This window comes from Nyctereutes procyonoides, unplaced genomic scaffold (genome assembly GCF_905146905.1).
Source record: "Nyctereutes procyonoides isolate TBG_1078 unplaced genomic scaffold, NYPRO_anot_genome, whole genome shotgun sequence".
NCBI lineage: Eukaryota > Metazoa > Chordata > Mammalia > Carnivora > Canidae > Nyctereutes > Nyctereutes procyonoides.
Window position 1 is genome coordinate 52,857,123 of NW_026575042.1, and position 15,578 is coordinate 52,872,700.

The 15,578-nt window shown below is 62.6% G+C and overlaps 1 protein-coding gene across 1 annotated transcript; it reads left to right on the forward strand.

The window, feature by feature from the left end:
- Positions 1-12,324: 12,324 nt before the first annotated feature.
- On the forward strand, positions 12,325-14,944 carry HES1 (hes family bHLH transcription factor 1). Its single transcript, XM_055321763.1, has 4 exons — positions 12,325-12,706; positions 12,865-12,960; positions 13,465-13,552; positions 14,004-14,944. The coding sequence occupies exons 1-4, from the start codon at positions 12,599-12,601 to the stop codon at positions 14,552-14,554; spliced, it is 843 nt and encodes a 280-aa protein (XP_055177738.1). The 5' UTR covers positions 12,325-12,598; the 3' UTR covers positions 14,555-14,944.
- The last annotated feature ends 634 nt before the right edge of the window (positions 14,945-15,578 follow it).

The window sequence follows — 15,578 nt, forward strand, 5'->3', positions numbered from 1 at the left end:
CGGTTGGCGGGCGCAGGAGCCGCGGGCACCGCCTTGCAGCACACGGCCGGACGCCAACCCCAAGGCGGGGTGCGGGGCGGGGGGGGGGGGAAGCTCTACAGAAGAAGACAGCGGCGCCGTCCCACCAGGACCGGGCCTCCCGCGGGCCGCTCCTCCTACATCCTCGCGTAAGGCCCACCAGGCTCAACCACGGGCTCCTCTCTTCCCGGAAGCTGGATCAACGGCATCACCTTCCAGAGACGGCGAAGCCCTACAACATCGGGGACTTAAAAATGGTATTTCTCCTTGGGAAGCATCTCCGATAAAAACACAGCTGAGGACAGATGAACAACGCAGCACACGTCACCACGGGCCGCAGACTGGGGACGGCCGGGAAGCCCCGAGCATGCCAGAGCCCCACGCAGGGACCCCCCGTCACTGTCCCCAGTGACCCATGTCACCGGCTCGGGCTGGGCGTCGGCCTCCGGCACAGGTCGTGACGCTGGGTCCTGGGATGGAGCATCGGGCTCCCTGCTCGGCGGGAGCCTGCTTCTCCCTCTGCCCTTCCTCCCTGTTCGTGATCTCTCTCTCTCTCAACTAAATACATAAAATCTTTTTTTTTTAAGATTTTATTTATTTAATCATGAGAGACACACAGAGAGAGAGAGGCAGAGACCCAGGCAGAGGGAGAAGCAGGCTCCATGCAGGGAGCCCGATGTGGGACTCGATCCTGGGTCTCCGGAATCATGCACTGAGCTGAAGGCAGGCGCTCAACCACTGAGCCACCCAGGTGTCCCTAAATACATAAAATCTTAAAAAAAAAAAAAATTTGACTCAGCGGGAACCATAAACCTCTATGGTCACGTTCAAGGACCTGCTGGAGCAGGAAAGGCCCGAGCGGTTCATCTCAGATACGTGTGACGGGGGCCAGGGCGGGTCTGCCCGTCTGCTCTGGGCACTGAGTGTCCCTCTGCAGCGTTCCCCGTCGCCCTGCAGGGCGGGCCCAGCCCAGGACCACACTGAGACCCTTGCCTACGGGCCTGGGGCTCGTTTCGGTTACTCAGAGCGGGGCTACCCGAAGGTCCGCATCAGCCCACAGGGCTGCAACTGCAGGACCCTCTTCTCTGGCAAAAGAGAAGGAATTGCTTTCTTTTTTTTTTTTTTTTTTTTTTTTTGAATGGGGTAGAGTGAGGGGCAGAGGAGAGAGAGAGTCCAGCAGGATCCATGCCCAGCGTGGAGCCCGACACGGGGCTCGAACTTGCCACCCTGAGATCACCACCTGTGCCAATATCAAGAGGCGGGCCCTTCACCCACTGAGCCACCCAGACGCCTGGGGTGATTTTTTTAGGCTCCTCCTGGTCCCCAGCCTGTGACTCATAAAAGACTGGCTGAAGCCTCGGCTTTGCCAAATGCTTGTGCACCAGGTTCGCACAGTGGCTGTCCATCCATATCAACCAACATCTTGGGGGTTTTCTGAGATGGACGAGGCGACCTCTCGCCCAGCAGATGTCCTTGGAGGCACCGAGAGCAGCTGGAGACCTGCCCTGTATCTGTGACGTGCCAGGCCCCGTTCTAAGCGCGCTACACCTCCGTCCTTGCGCCGATCCTACAAGCAGTAGGACCAGCTCCCCAAGTGGCAGGTCAGTAAATCGAGGAGGAGTCACCCCGCACGGGGATGCGGCCCGAGGCAGCGTGGCTCCGTCCTCCTCGCCTCTTAGCCACAGTTTCCCCCAAACGCGTGCGTAGAGATGCGCGTCCAGCGTCCCTAACAGGAACCATCTCGGCTGTAAAACACTTGAGGTCCACGGAGGAAGCTGCTATTCAAACATGAGGCCCTTTCACCTCGGCTTTATAGGCCCTTGATCAATAGCAGCGGAATCGTAAAGCAGCAGGTGTCGGGGTGCGGGGTGCTCTGTACGGACTGCTGCTTTGCGGGCTGCGTTGACACGTATTTAGCCCCATGTGGCTGCGCCCGGTTACCCCGTCCTTCCCGGTGCCCGGTCGTCCACGAGCGCGAGGGCCGGGGCCAGGCCGGCAGGGCTCCTTCCTCAGGACGCCCCCCCGCCCCACACTCCCTTCCCAGGCGGCCTCCTTCTCCGTGTCCTCCCCGGCTTTCCAGAAGGAACAGCGATCTCCCCGCAGCTGCCTTCCCCTTCCCGACCGCTGCCGGTGCAACCGGGCCGCCCAAATCTTACTGATTAACCCTCCATCGATTGGGCGGACGGCGATTACAGGACAGCTCTGGGAGCTCGGTATCTCGCGCCTTCCCACGCACCTTACCCTGGGAATTGCTTTGTACTCTCGCGGCGCCGTGTGCCGGCCTGCCTTTAACAGCCGCCCATAAAGATAGGCCTGGGAAAGCCGGACGCCAGACTCCTCGAAACCCACCTGCCTGCCACGGAGCGCGGCTGCCGGGAGGGCCGCGCGGTTGCTCCGACGGAAACCCACCTCGGACTCAGCAACCGAGGGACATTTGGATGAAATGCACTGACCCTGGGGTGCCCGGGGGCTCAGCGGTGGAGCGGGGTCCCGGGATCGAGTCCTGCATCAGGGAGCCCTCTGCCTGGGCCTCTGCCTCTCTCTGTGTCTCTCATGAATAAATAAATAAAATCTTAAAAAAAAAAATACAGTGACCCTCTGAGGGTTTCACCGAACTTCCAATAAAACATTTCCTTAAACCGAAGTTCATTCATGCATTTATTCTCCAAAGATTTGGGGGCACCGGACGCCATGAAGCGTCAGAGCTTTGTCCTTTTTTCTTTTTTCTTTTCTTTTTTATCAGAGAAGCAATAGGAATGAAGACTGTGGGAGGCACAAGGAAATTTTTGTAATGTAAACCTCACTACTCTGCACGGATGACCGGCGGGGACGGAAGCACCTGTCAGAAGAGGCCTGTGTTCCCGCCGTACGCACAGTAGGTGCTCGGTCGCGGAACCGAGTTCCGGGAATCCAGGCCATCGGAGGTTGGACACTCGTAATCCTCGACTACATCCCGTCACCCCCTTCAGCACAGGTTCCCCCGGGTCGCAGAAACCAAGCTGAGGCTGCGTCTTCCACCCAGATGACGAGGAGTCCCAGACAGCCAGGCCAGGGCCGTCCCGAGTGCCAGGACTCGCAGGGCAGGTGAAGAGGGTGAAGAGCCACGGAGGGAAGGACATAAAGGAACAGGGGTGCTGGGCCCCCCATGACCTTGGAAGCCAAGCTGGACACACAGCCGACACACGCGCAGCCTGGCAACCTCCTCCCAGAGCTGCCCCCCCCTCCCGGGGACTCTGTGGAGAGGCCCCGGGCACCCCAGAGCCCGCCCGCCGACTGCCGTCAGATTCCAGGCGAGGCTGCCCTGTGGACGTGCCGGCCTGCAAAGGAGAGGCTGCTTCCCCCTTTCTCATGGAACGCCCCCCCAGAGTGGGGTTCGGGGGACCCCAGATGAGCTGCATCACGCAGGCAGTTGCCCCCAGCGGTCAGGGAGCGGGTGCTCTGGGGCTCGCCTCGCCCTCGGCTCTGAGCCACCCCCACCACCCGCGGGCCCAGGACCCTCACACTAACCACGGGGCAGGATGCCGTCCACGTGGGCCCGTTTCCTGCCATCAACCCAAACAATCCCACTGCCCTCGGCGGCGTAGGGATTGTATGTTGTTATGCCTGCAGCGATTCAAACAGCCCAGAGCAAACCCACTAGTGAGGAAAAGAGAGGCCGGTGCCAGAGCTTCACTAGGGACACCCCCCCCCGCCCCCGCCACGCACAGCCCCTGCCTCCCTCGGAGGAGCCCTGGAGGCTGGACTGAGCCTCCACCAGGGGAGACCATGGCCTGTTCTCCATCCTTTCCAGAACCTGCTCCATCATCATCTTGCTGAGAGGGACTCCTTCCCCCTTCGTCTCCGCCGCCGGCTTCCCATCACAAGAAAGGTCGCTCCCGCCTTGCTCCCCCAAAGACGGGTCCCCTGCGTGACTGATGCTCCGAACCCCGTTGACGGACATCTCTCTTCTCCGCTCTGTGCCATTTTTCCGGAAACTTTCCCCCTGCCTACGGCTAGGAAAACGCTGTAACGGACTAGCAAGAGCCGTGTCAGCTGCAAGGGCTCCCAGGCCGGGGGAAGTTAGCGCCAGCCCCACGGACCGGCCGCAAGGGCCCCACACGTGCTGCAAACCCCGGCTGTAGGCTGTGCTGCGGCAGCTGCCTGAACCCTGAACCCTCTCCTCTTGCTCCCTAGGCCTGAACCCTAAACGGAAAATGACGCATTTCCCATGCAGATGCCATCCACCAGCCCCTTGGAGGATCCATCATATTGCTCACCCGCAGCTCAGTACCTTCGTACCTGGTCCCAGTAAACGCCGAGTATTGATGAAGCGCGGATTCAGGGGCTGCACCCACTCTCCCCGCCCCCCACCTTCCTTTCAGAGGCCAGTGAAGGACGGAGGGTGGCGACCAGAAGGAAGGAAGGAAGGGCGCGTGGCCTGGCGAGCTCTGCGGACCGAGGGGCAGGCTGACCTGTTCCGCGCGGCCCCTGCAAGTGCCTCTTCTCTCCTGGAACTCAGAAGCCAAGATCCTCTCTTTTCCGGAGGTTATAGGGCGATGGGCCAACCCAGGAGAAAAATCACCGCTTCGGCAAGCCTGGAATTGACCCATGCCCGGCGCTGGGCATCGTGTGTCACACCAGCAGGTAGTTCAGGTTCTCAACTGCAAAACCCGACTTTGGTGGTAACGCGAGCCACTTGCCGCGGATGAGGTTTCGGAATGTTCTTAGAGACATACGGCGAGGCATGTCCCTGACCCCTTTCCTGGAAGCGGACTGATGATGTGAGGATGACAACGACCGAGATTTTAATTTAAAAATGTTGCGACACTCATCCCGTATCTCTTTCGGGCCCTGAGTTTTACCCCAACGGTTTCCCTGGCTAGCTGAGGGGTTTTGGGTTATTGTTGCCTTTTTGTTTGGTTTGTTGTTTGAGTGATTGACCTGATATCACAATTTGAGCAGCCATCAGCAAGCCAAACAAATGCGTGTCCTGGGTGGAAAGGGGCTGGGCTCCACCGCACGCTCCAGAGCCTTCTGGGGACGCCCCTCCCCCCACCACCCTGCACAGACAGGCACCAACCCCTGTGCAGCTCTGAGCCTTTTGCACACAAGGGTGCGAGTTAGCGACCCTGTGAGCCCTGGGGACGCCCTCGTCACCCCTGCAGGGGCTTGCAGGTCTGCCCCACTGCCGCGTGCTCGGAGGGTGAGGTCGGCTAAAAGCAAGTTGGGAGGCTTCCCCGCTCTGCCGCTGCCGCTGTGGCTGGGCCAGACGTGGGAGCGAAGCCGGTCCAGAGCGCCCTGCCCCCACCCCGCTGGAACAGGCTTTCTTGGCAATCATCCTTTTTCAGGGCCCATCGGAAAAGTGCACATTCCCCTGGTCTCACTGGCTCGGGCAAGTTTTCCAAGGGGGGGTGGGGAGCGGGGAGCAGAAAGCACCGCGGGCTGCTATCAGCCAACGGAGACGGCTTCTGTTTTCCACCTCTACCCCACTCGCAGCTCGAGGTCCCCGCTTGGCTGGCAACCACCCGGGCCGTTTTGTTCAGAAGTAGCAACTTATTTTTATCAAAGATGGAATGCAGGGTTGCAGTTGTTTCTAATGCCTCTTCATGGCAACCGGCACTCTTGTTCCAAGCATTCCTGAATCCTCTTCTGATAAACACTTGGCTTTCTCGCCTTTCCTTCCCTCCATCCAAAAGTCGGGTGCGGAGTGGCTCAAGTGCCTCAGAATTTAACACAAAGAAACGTCCTGGACACTCAAAGTACTTTTATGAACGTGTCTATTTTAAATCCAGGCCTCGGTGGTCGTCGCGACTCTATAACCCACCCCCCTAAGTCTCCCAGGACCGCGGCCGAGGGGTGGAGGACGGAGCTCGGAGCTGCTCCAGGCTGGCTGCCAGCCCCCGTCCAGCCCTGCAGCCAGTCCCTCGCCCTCTCTGGGGCCTGGAATACACACCTGCAAGGGGACACTGCCTCGCTGGCTTTCCTCCACCTACGGGGTGACAGGAAGCTTTGAAATCCTGCTGAGAGCTACGGACCCTCCTCTCCTCTCTGGGAAAAAGACAAAAATGATGCATTCATTTATTCATTTGTTCGTTTAAAAAGTCTACATGCCAAACAGGCATGTAGACTTAGGTCTGAATTCCATTGCAGGCATATTTTAGGTTCCCAGGAAGGAGGGTGGGGCATTCATCTGTGAACCCGAAGGTAAGAAGTCCTGCTTGTGAATTCTGCTCCACCGGCCTCGCGGCCCCTTATCTAGCAGGACCGCAAGGACGCTGCCAGCAGAGGATCGTAAACGTACCGGCAGGCAGAGGCCAGGCAAGGCGGGCGGGGAGTGGTCCTTGCGCAGGTGACCTCTGCCCCCCCCCCACACGCTGCAAACACTCATGCAACCTGCAAACACGCGTGCAACCCGCACCCCGCGGGCAACGTGCTGTTTCTGGGCCCTCAGACCGCAGGCCGCAGCCCTGGAGAGACAGCAGGCCGCCCTCCTCTCCAGGCCGCACTTTCTCACGGTGTCTGGGAAGGCGGCGGTCAGGTGACGTGTGGGGCCGCTCCCGGCAGGTGCGGGGCAGGTAGCAGGGAGGAGAACCCCGCCCCGGGCGGACTCTCTCAAGCCCTTTCAATAGCTCTCCCAGGACGGCTCTTGGCAGGGCGGCCACCGCGGCTCTGGCAGGCTGCAGGGAAGCCAGTGTGAGAAAGTCAGTCAAGCGGAGGAAAAGGGGGGGGGGGGAAGGCTTCAAGTCCTCAGGCAAAATACCTTTTTTTTCTCGCGCTGCTCTGTCTTTTCTGTAGCTTTAAACCAAACCCACAAACCATTCTGACGGCTAGGGACAAAGGGGAGTCTCACTAGAGGTGCAGTTATTTGTTTTATGGTTTCAAGCAAGCAGGTGATGGAAGAAGACAGAGAAAAATCACCGTTCGTGGGCCCGACGGGGTCGGGCAGGGATAAACGGAGCAGCCCCCGGCCGTATTTAGGCAGCAGGATGCAGTGGGAAGGGGTCCCCGCGTGCTCGGCTGTCACAGCGGGATCAAAGAAGTGACCTCTGAGGATGAACAGGGCTCCCTCTTCCTCTGCTTTCAGGGTGGGGGAGGCCTGAAAAATAGAGGCCGTTCCATCCAAGGGGAGGCTTCCGATTCCAAAAGGTCCTTTTTCTTGAGCGGAGGAGCTTAGATCCTCATTCGAGAAGGAGTTGGAAAGAGTGTCAGCTTGGCCCTATTTTCCCTGCCCAGGAAAGAACAGCAGAGAAGTACATTTGCAGAGAAATGTCCTTCTTGAATGGTTAGGGTGGAGGGCCAGAGAGATTTCATGGGGTGGGTTTTTTGTTTGTTTGTTTGTCTGTTCGGCCCAGAGACAAACTCATGGCAAATTTCTGGTTACTTGACTGACCCCTCTGTCTCTTAAAAAATGTGTGTGTGTGTGTGTGTGTGCGTTTAGGTTATTTGCTCACTCTACCAGTCTAAGCACTCCTAAAGTGGCAATAAAAGAGTTGCTGATTAACTATCTGACCCGCGAGGGCTGCTTCAGGCACAGCAGAGACCCTCACCTGACGGCATCCGCATCCAACATTCTCCGCGCACCTTCAGCCAAATGCGGAGGAGACGCCGGAGGCAGAAACAACAAAGACTCGGGCCTGCCGGCCAAGGGTGGCACACCCAGGTAGTTAGCCGGCCCGACAGTAGACCGCAGTCAACGTCATAGCAGGACTCGGGGGAGGAAGTCAGTGGCTCTCATAACCCAGGAAGGGTTAACATGCTTCCCTGGGAAGGTTTTAGTTCCTTGGAAGAATCTGGGTCAGAGTATTTATGCAGTTTTTAAAAAGTCAGATGCTGAGCAGAGCATTTTAAGAAGCTTGCAAAGTTTGCATGGCAGAAAGGAGGAGGGTGACCTCGGAGCTCCTCACCTTTCACCAAGAGGATTTCGAATACACAGGGAAACTCTACTTTTTTTTTTTTTTTCAAAAGCAACAGACAATTTTCTGTCATCGCCACCTTTCCATCTGCTTAAAATAAAAAAAGTCCTGTCCCAGTGGCCCAGGGTGCAGGTCAACAAAGGAGACATTGTTCATCATTTCTTCAGAACATGATAGGGCACAGCCCACTCTGCAGTGTGTTAAGAAAACACAGAAAAATCCCAGAGAGTAGCCCGAGGGGCAAGAGTGAGTAAACCAAGCCTGCAATGAGGTAAAGGTTTGGCTGCAGACTCGAGGGCTGTCCTGGAAGGTGGAAATGACGCTTGGAAGGTAAATCCAGTCAGAGTCAAATGACTTTAGACTCCAGGTCTTGGGGGGGGGGGGGGAACGTGGCAGGAAAGGGTAGGCAGGTTTCTGCTGCGCGTGGGTCACTGGACAGGGTGCAGTCAACGCCCGGGTGAGCTGGTTCTGGGCAGGTGCTTCCGGGTGAGTGTCAGTGTACACCTGGCGCTCGGGAACCTCCTCGACCGGCCTGAACCTCCTAGCTGGGCTCTCTGCCTCTAAATCCTGCGATCCGCGCTCCACACTTTTGCCGGAGCCACCCTTCTGCAGGAGAACCCTGATGCCCCTGCTCTATTCAAGAGCTTTTCGTTGCTCTCCATTGTCTAGAGATAAGGCTAAAATCCTTTCGCAGGATGTTTAGGGGTCTTGTGACTTGGCCTCACGCCTCCTCCTGCCTCCTCCTGCCGGCCCTACACCCTGGACTCCAGACCGCGTTCTCTGAATCACGACCTCAAGTTCCAGACTGTAGGGCTTTAGTGCCATGGGGTCCTCCCATCCCACCCCCTAGCCCCATGACCCACATTTCCAGGGGCCCAATCCTACCTATGTTTCAAGATCCCCTCCTGGAAACATTCCAGGATGCACCCACTTATTAGTGATGGACTCATCATCCTAGACCTCCCGAGCACCTTACTTCTGTCTGGAGCACACATGTCTCTCCCGAACCTGCGAGAGGCCTGTAGTGCGAAAGAGTCGCCGTGGGGTCTGGGCGCTGCCGGCCTCCTGGGGTCCCCGGGCAACAGCGCCCAGGCCAGTGTTTAGGGCCTCCTTAGGCTCTCCTGACCCCGCAGGCCGCCATCCAGGCCCGGGGAGGACTACAGGGCCAAGCCCGGTCATCAGAAAGTCAAGCTCCTCGCCGCCGGCCAGGGCACCCGTCCTGCCGGTAACCCCGGGCCCAACAGGGCGCCTGGCACGGAGCGGGCGCTGCGCGCGGGGGAGGGGGGCGTCGTCGCGGAGGTCCCGAGGCGGCCGCGAAGCTGCTCGGCCGGGGAGAGGGTGGAAGCGGGGAGAGGGTGGAAGCGTTTACAACATTATCTCAGCGGGGAGCTCGGAGGAAGGAAGGAATGAAGTGTCTGGGAACCGTGTGCCAGGCCTCCGGCGGCCTCCAGGCCTGCGGCGGGGCTGGGAGGGGGGTGGGGGGGCGCCAGCAAACGGACGCCGGCTCCCGGGCCCCCCAGCGTCCGAGCAGCGCGCCGAGCCCGGGGGGCGGGGTGGAGGGGTGGAGGGGCGGGGGGGGGGGGCGGGGGCGGGGCCGGGGCCGGCGAGGAGGGGGTGGGGACGCAAGGGTGGGGGGCGCGGGCACGGGGGTGGGGGGCTCGCGGGGTGAGGGGGGTGGGGGCGCGGGCGGCGCGCAGGGTGGAGGGAGCCGGGGGGTGGGGGGCTCGCGGGGTGAGGGGGGTGGGGGCGCGGGGGGCGCGCAGGGTGGGGGGGGCGCGCAGGGTGGAGGGGGCCCGGGGGTGGGGGGCTCGCGGGGTGAGGGGGGTGGGGGCGCGGGGGGCGCGCAGGGTGGAGGGGGCTCGGGGGTGGAGGGCTCGCGGGGTGGGGGGGTGGGGGCGCGGGGGGCTCGCGGGGCGGAGGGGGCCCGGGGGTGGGGGGCTCGCGGGGTGAGGGGGGTGGGGGCGCGGGGGGCGCGCAGGGTGGAGGGGGCCCGGGGATGGGGGGCTCGCGGGGGGTGGAGGGGGGTGGGGGGGGGCTCGGGGGGGGGGGGGGGGCTCGGCGGGGGTGGGGGGAGGGGGGGCGCAGTGTGGAGGGGGCTCGGGGGTGGGGGGCTCGCGGGGTGAGGGGGGTGGGGGCTCGCAGGGTGGGGGGGGCTCGGGGGTGGGGGGCTCGTGGGGTGGAGGGGGTGGGGGCGCACACAGGGTGGAGGGGGCTCGGGGGTGGAGGGCTCGCGGGGTGAGGGGGGTGGGGGCGCGCAGGGTGGGGGGGGCTCGGGGGTGGGGGGCTCGTGGGGTGGAGGGGGTGGGGGCGCACACAGGGTGGAGGGGGCTCGGGGGTGGAGGGCTCGCGGGGTGAGGGGGGTGGGGGCGCGCAGGGTGGGGGGGGCTCGGGGGTGGGGGGCTCGCGGGGTGGAGGGGGTGGGGGCGCACACAGGGTGGAGGGGACCCGGGCGCCGGCAGGGTGGAGGGGGTGGGGGGCGCGGGGGCGGCGTCGGGGGCCGAGCGCGCCGCCGGGCCGCGCGGCAGGCAGGTCCCCGGGGAGGCGGCCGCAGAGCCCCGGCGCTCCCGGCCCGGCGCCCGCCACGTGGCACCCGGCGGCGGCGGCGGCGGCTCCTCCCGGCGCGCGGCCCGGCCAGCCGGCAGCACGCAGCCGCCCGCGCCGCCCGCCTCCTCCCGGCCGCCCGCCGGCCGCCTCCCGGGCCTCCGGGGCGCAGCGAGGGGGAGCCGCCGGGCGGGGGCGGGGGCGGGGGCGGGGGCGGGGGCGCGAAGCCGCGGTGACCGCAGCCGCCGAGCGGAGGCAGGAGGCCGCCCGGCCGCTTCCTAAGTGCGGTCAGGCATCTCGTGACCGCGGCGGGCGCCGGGGCCCCGCGGGGGGGGGGGGGGAGGGGGGAGGCGGGAGGGGAGGGGAGGGGAGGGCAGGGCAGGGCAGCCACCAGGAGCGCCCGCCCGCGCCCGCGCCCGCGCCCGCCCCCCTCCGCCTGGAAGCCCCAGCCCGGGTCGGGGTGCGGGGGGGCGGTGAGTGGGGTGAGCCCGCCGCCCCCGCCCCCGCCCCCGCCCGGAAGGCCGACCTTGGCCCGCGCGCCCCGCCCCGCGCCGCCCCTCCCTCCCCTCCGTCCCCTCCCGCCCCTCCCCTCCCGCCCCGCCCCGCCCGGACACACGCACCCCCGCCGCCGCGCGCGCCGACGAGCCGGCCGGGCGCAGGGGCGGGGTTTTCCCAGGCTCGGGCGCAGCAGCTGCTCTCGGCCGCCCGGGCCCCCCGGCGCGCACCCGCTCTCGCGCCCGCGCTCGCACACGCAGTCGCACACGCACTCGCACGTCCTCCGGCCCCGCCGCAGCCGCCGCCGCCGCCGCCGCCGCCGCAATAAAACATCCTGGCACGTGCTCCGGCCCCGGGCGCGCCCTCCCGGCCGGCTGATGTCAACCGCGGCGCGGCGGCGGCGGCGGCTCTTAAAGGGCCCGCGCGCGCCGGGGGCCGCCGGGGGAGGGGCGGGGCGGGAGGGGAGGGGACGGGAGGGGAGGGGAGGGGAGGGGGAGCGGAGGCCGCCGCCCGGGGGCCCGTGGGCGGGAGGGGACGGAGGGCGAGGGCGCGCGCGCGGGCCTGGGGCCCCGCCATCAAAGCCCCTCTTGTTCATCTTTCATTTGAAATTCCATTTCCTTTCTGCCCGGTTGGAAATTATTCTGATTGTTTCCTGGGGAAGCGCGGGATCCAAGGCCCCAAGTGCAGAAGAGGAACGAGGGGCGCGCGGGGCGCGCGGGGGGGGGGGGGAGGGGGGAGGGGGGAGGGGGGAGTTGCAGAAAAATAAAAACATCTTGCTCTGGAAACTCGCTCGCGTAAGGTGGGAGGCACCTTTCCTTTTTCCGTATGCAAAAAAACACAGATATTTTTGCCTCTTCTCTGCATGATCGATTTTACATCTCCCTCCTCGCCCCGATGTGTAGTGACTCAGTTGGATGTTTCGGTAACTCACGCCCTTGCACACGGTCTCCTCTTTCCTCCCTGTCCTTCTAAATCCTTTTTTAAAAAATATATATATATATTGCCAATGAAGTCCTTATTAGTGCCAGAGCAGCTCTGTGCTACACGTGGAAGGGAATAAAGAGCAGAGACTCTGGCCCCAAAAGAAATGAATTAGACTGGGGCGAAACCTGCGGAAAAATCCCCTCTAAAGCAAAGCGCAGCGGGGAGGAGAGCAAAGGGTTAAAATCCTTTTGATTGACGTTGTAGCCTCCGGTGCCCCGGGCTCGGGCGCGCGCCATTGGCCGCCAGGCCTTGTGCCCGGCGGCCAATGGGGGGGCGCGGCCCACGAGCGGTGCCGCGTGTCTCCTCCTGCCATTGGCTGAAAGTTACTGTGGGAAAGAAAGTTTGGGAAGTTTCACACGAGCCGTTCGCGTGCAGTCCCAGATATATATAGAGGCCGCCAGGGCGCGGGGATCACACAGGATCCGGAGCCGGTGCCGACAACAGTGGGGTCCCCCGTCTACCTCTCTCCTTGGTCCTGGAATAGCGCTGCCGGCCGCCGAGCGGCCCTAAGACCGTACCGTAACCCCCAGCACTTGCTCAGTCGTCCCGCGGAGGCCTCCGGTGAAAGGGACATAAACAAAGCGGTTTTTTGCGTGTGTGTGTGTGTGTGAAGGGCTCCAAAAATAAGATTCTCTAGGGACTCGGAGAGAAAAAAAAAGCAACAGAAAATGCCAGCTGATATAATGGAGAAAAACTCCTCGTCCCCGGTGGCTGCTACCCCGGCCAGTGTCAACACGACACCGGATAAACCAAAGACAGCGTCCGAGCACAGGAAGGTAAGGGCAGCGCCGCTCTCCCTGCAGCCCGAGACCCAGGTCGGGCGGGGGGGGGGGGGGGCCTTCTCCTAACCCCGGGGTGAAGCGGCAGATCCCAGGGGGAACTCGGGGCGCTTTGTAAAGAAACATACATAGATAGAGAGATAATTTCTTCGCAGTCCTCCAAGCCTATCATGGAGAAAAGACGACGAGCAAGGATAAATGAAAGTCTGAGCCAGCTGAAAACACTGATTTTGGATGCTCTTAAGAAAGATGTAAGTGGGTAATGCTGCTTTTTTTCTCTCTCTCTCTCTCTCTCTCTTTCAATTAAAATGAAATCCCATTTCTGGGCTACTGAGCGCGAACCCCCCTCGCTGGCGGGATCGTCCCCGCCCGCACTGCGGTCTCGGGGCTGGAGGCCGGGCCCCTCCAGGGTCTGCGGATGTCGGGGGGCGGGGGGGGGGAATCCCAGGTGTCGGGGCCGCGGCCGGGGCGGGGGAAACCCCAGGTCTCGGGGCTGCCGTTGGGGGTGACCCCAGGTCTCGGGGCTGCTGGCGGGGGGTCCACATGTGTCGGCGCCGCCGGCGGGGTGACCCCAGGTCTCGGGGCCGCTGTTGGGGGTGACCCCAGGTGTTGGGGCCGCCGTTGGGGGTGACCCCGGGTCTCGGGGCCTCCGGCCGGGTGACCCCGGGTCTCGGGGCCTCCGGAGGGGGTGACCCCGCGTCTCGGGGCCGCCGGCGGGGCCCTCACGTCCGTGCCTTGCCTCCTGCTGTGTGCAGAGCTCGCGGCATTCCAAGCTGGAGAAGGCGGACATTCTGGAAATGACAGTGAAGCACCTCCGGAACCTGCAGCGGGCGCAGATGACGGGTGAGGCGGCTGCGCGTCCCCTGGGGGCGCCCCGTGCGCCCCGCGGCGACCCCTCCCAGACTTCCGCCCGCGGTGGAGAGAGGCATTCAGCTGCGTTTTACTGCCTTGGCTCAGCCCCGCGTTCCCACGGTCTGGGCTTATTTATAGCCGCGGCTCCAAGTTGTTAGTGTTCCGGAGGGGGGGGGGCGCCGCGGGCCGGCGGGCAGGGGGGGCGCGGGGCGCGCAGCCCGGGGTCCCCTGGCCGCCCCCCTCCCCCCCCCCCGCCCTGCAGGAGCCAGGCCCGGGCGGCGCGGAGGGGGAAGGGCGCTGCCCAAGGTCACTAGCGCGGGGGCGGGAGCAGAGGTGCAGGGCCCCCTCCCCCTCCCCCTCCCCTCCCCTCCCCTCCCCACCGGGTGGTCCGCGCGGGGCGGGCCGGGGCCTCGGGTGACCCGCGCGCCCCCTCTGCCCGCAGCCGCGCTGAGCACAGACCCGAGCGTGCTGGGCAAGTACCGCGCCGGCTTCAGCGAGTGTATGAACGAGGTGACCCGCTTCCTGTCCACGTGCGAGGGCGTCAACACCGAGGTGCGCACGCGGCTGCTGGGCCACCTGGCCAACTGCATGACCCAGATCAACGCCATGACCTACCCCGGGCAGCCGCACCCCGCCCTGCAGGCGCCGCCGCCGCCCCCGCCCGGCCCCGGAGGCCCGCAGCACGCGCCGTTCGCGCCGCCCCCGCCGCTCGTGCCCATCCCCGGGGGCGCGGCGCCCCCTCCCGGCGGTGCGCCCTGCAAGCTGGGCAGCCCGGCCGGGGAGGCCGCCAAGGTGTTCGGCGGCTTCCAGGTGCTGCCGGCGCCCGACGGCCAGTTCGCCTTCCTCATCCCCAGCGGGGCCTTCGCCCACAGCGGCCCGGTCATCCCCGTCTACACCAGCGGCAGCGGCGCCTCCGTGGGCCCCGGCGCCGGCTCGCCCTCCAGCGGCCCCTCGCTCACGGCGGACTCCATGTGGCGGCCCTGGAGGAACTGAAGGCCCGGGCACCCTCCCCTGCCCTGCCCTGCCCTGCCCTGCCCTGCCCCGCCCCGGGGACACTCAACAGGAACTTGGACACTGGGAGACCAGAGGACTGTAATGATCAAGCGGTTACTTTGTTTCTTTTTTTTTAATTTCTAAAAAGTTACTTTTTTTTGTAGAGAGCTGTATTAAGTGACTGACCATGCACTATATTTGTATATATTTTATATGTTCATATTGGATTGCGCCTTTGTATTATAAAAAAACTCAGATGACATTTCGTTTTTTACACGAGATTTCTTTTTTTATGTGATGCCAAAGATGTTTGAAAATGCTCTTAAAATATCTTCCCTTTGGGAAGTTTATCTGAGAAAATATAATAAAAGAAAAAAGTGAAGGCTCCTATGTCTTTGAACTGATTATTTCGGTATATATGTAAAAAAAAAAAAGTTTCTTGGCAGAATTTGTGGATTACATGTAATCTGAGAATTCAGTCATTGGCTCTTTTGTTATTAAAAGAACATTTTTAAAAATCCAGCAGACCTTTTACCGGCCTCCATGAAGTAAACTCCACTTAATTTGCAAGAACCCGTCTAATATGGGTACTCTGATCAATTTGCGGTCAATCTCTTAAATAGGATTTCAATTTTTTTTTTTTTTTTTTTTTTTTAGTTGCAGTTGGGTAAATCATTCGGTCCTGGTTTTCCTTCCAGCTCCTTCTGAAGAAGGCTGGACCAGACTGAAGTCAATCAATCGAGTAATGCGTGCCCACCACACAGTAAGTGAGACCCCCGTGGCGCCGCTTCCCTGGGGTAGCACACCGACATCCAAAGGAAACCGGATGCAGCCTCCGGCCCTCAAGCGTTGGAGCCCGTTTACTCAGTACATAGGTGCAGCTAGCTGCGCAGTCCCTTGTACCGGCATCCAAAAGTTTGAAAATGCCTCTCTGCACCCTCTTCAAGCAAGCTGAGAAGGTCAACAGATTCCTTCTGCCAGGGGACAGCTAGTTAGACTCCCAAGTGGAGCCCAAGTCCAGATG

Excerpts from the sequence above, each read along its gene's own strand:
- HES1 (XM_055321763.1), top strand. The coding sequence starts at position 12,599 with ATGCCAGCTGATATAATGGAGAAAAACTCCTCGTCCCCGGTGGCTGCT. Across the intron at positions 12,707-12,864 it reads CAGCGTCCGAGCACAGGAAG|TCCTCCAAGCCTATCATGGA; the intron begins GTAAGGGCAGCG and ends ATTTCTTCGCAG. Across the intron at positions 13,553-14,003 it reads GCAGCGGGCGCAGATGACGG|CCGCGCTGAGCACAGACCCG; the intron begins GTGAGGCGGCTG and ends CTCTGCCCGCAG.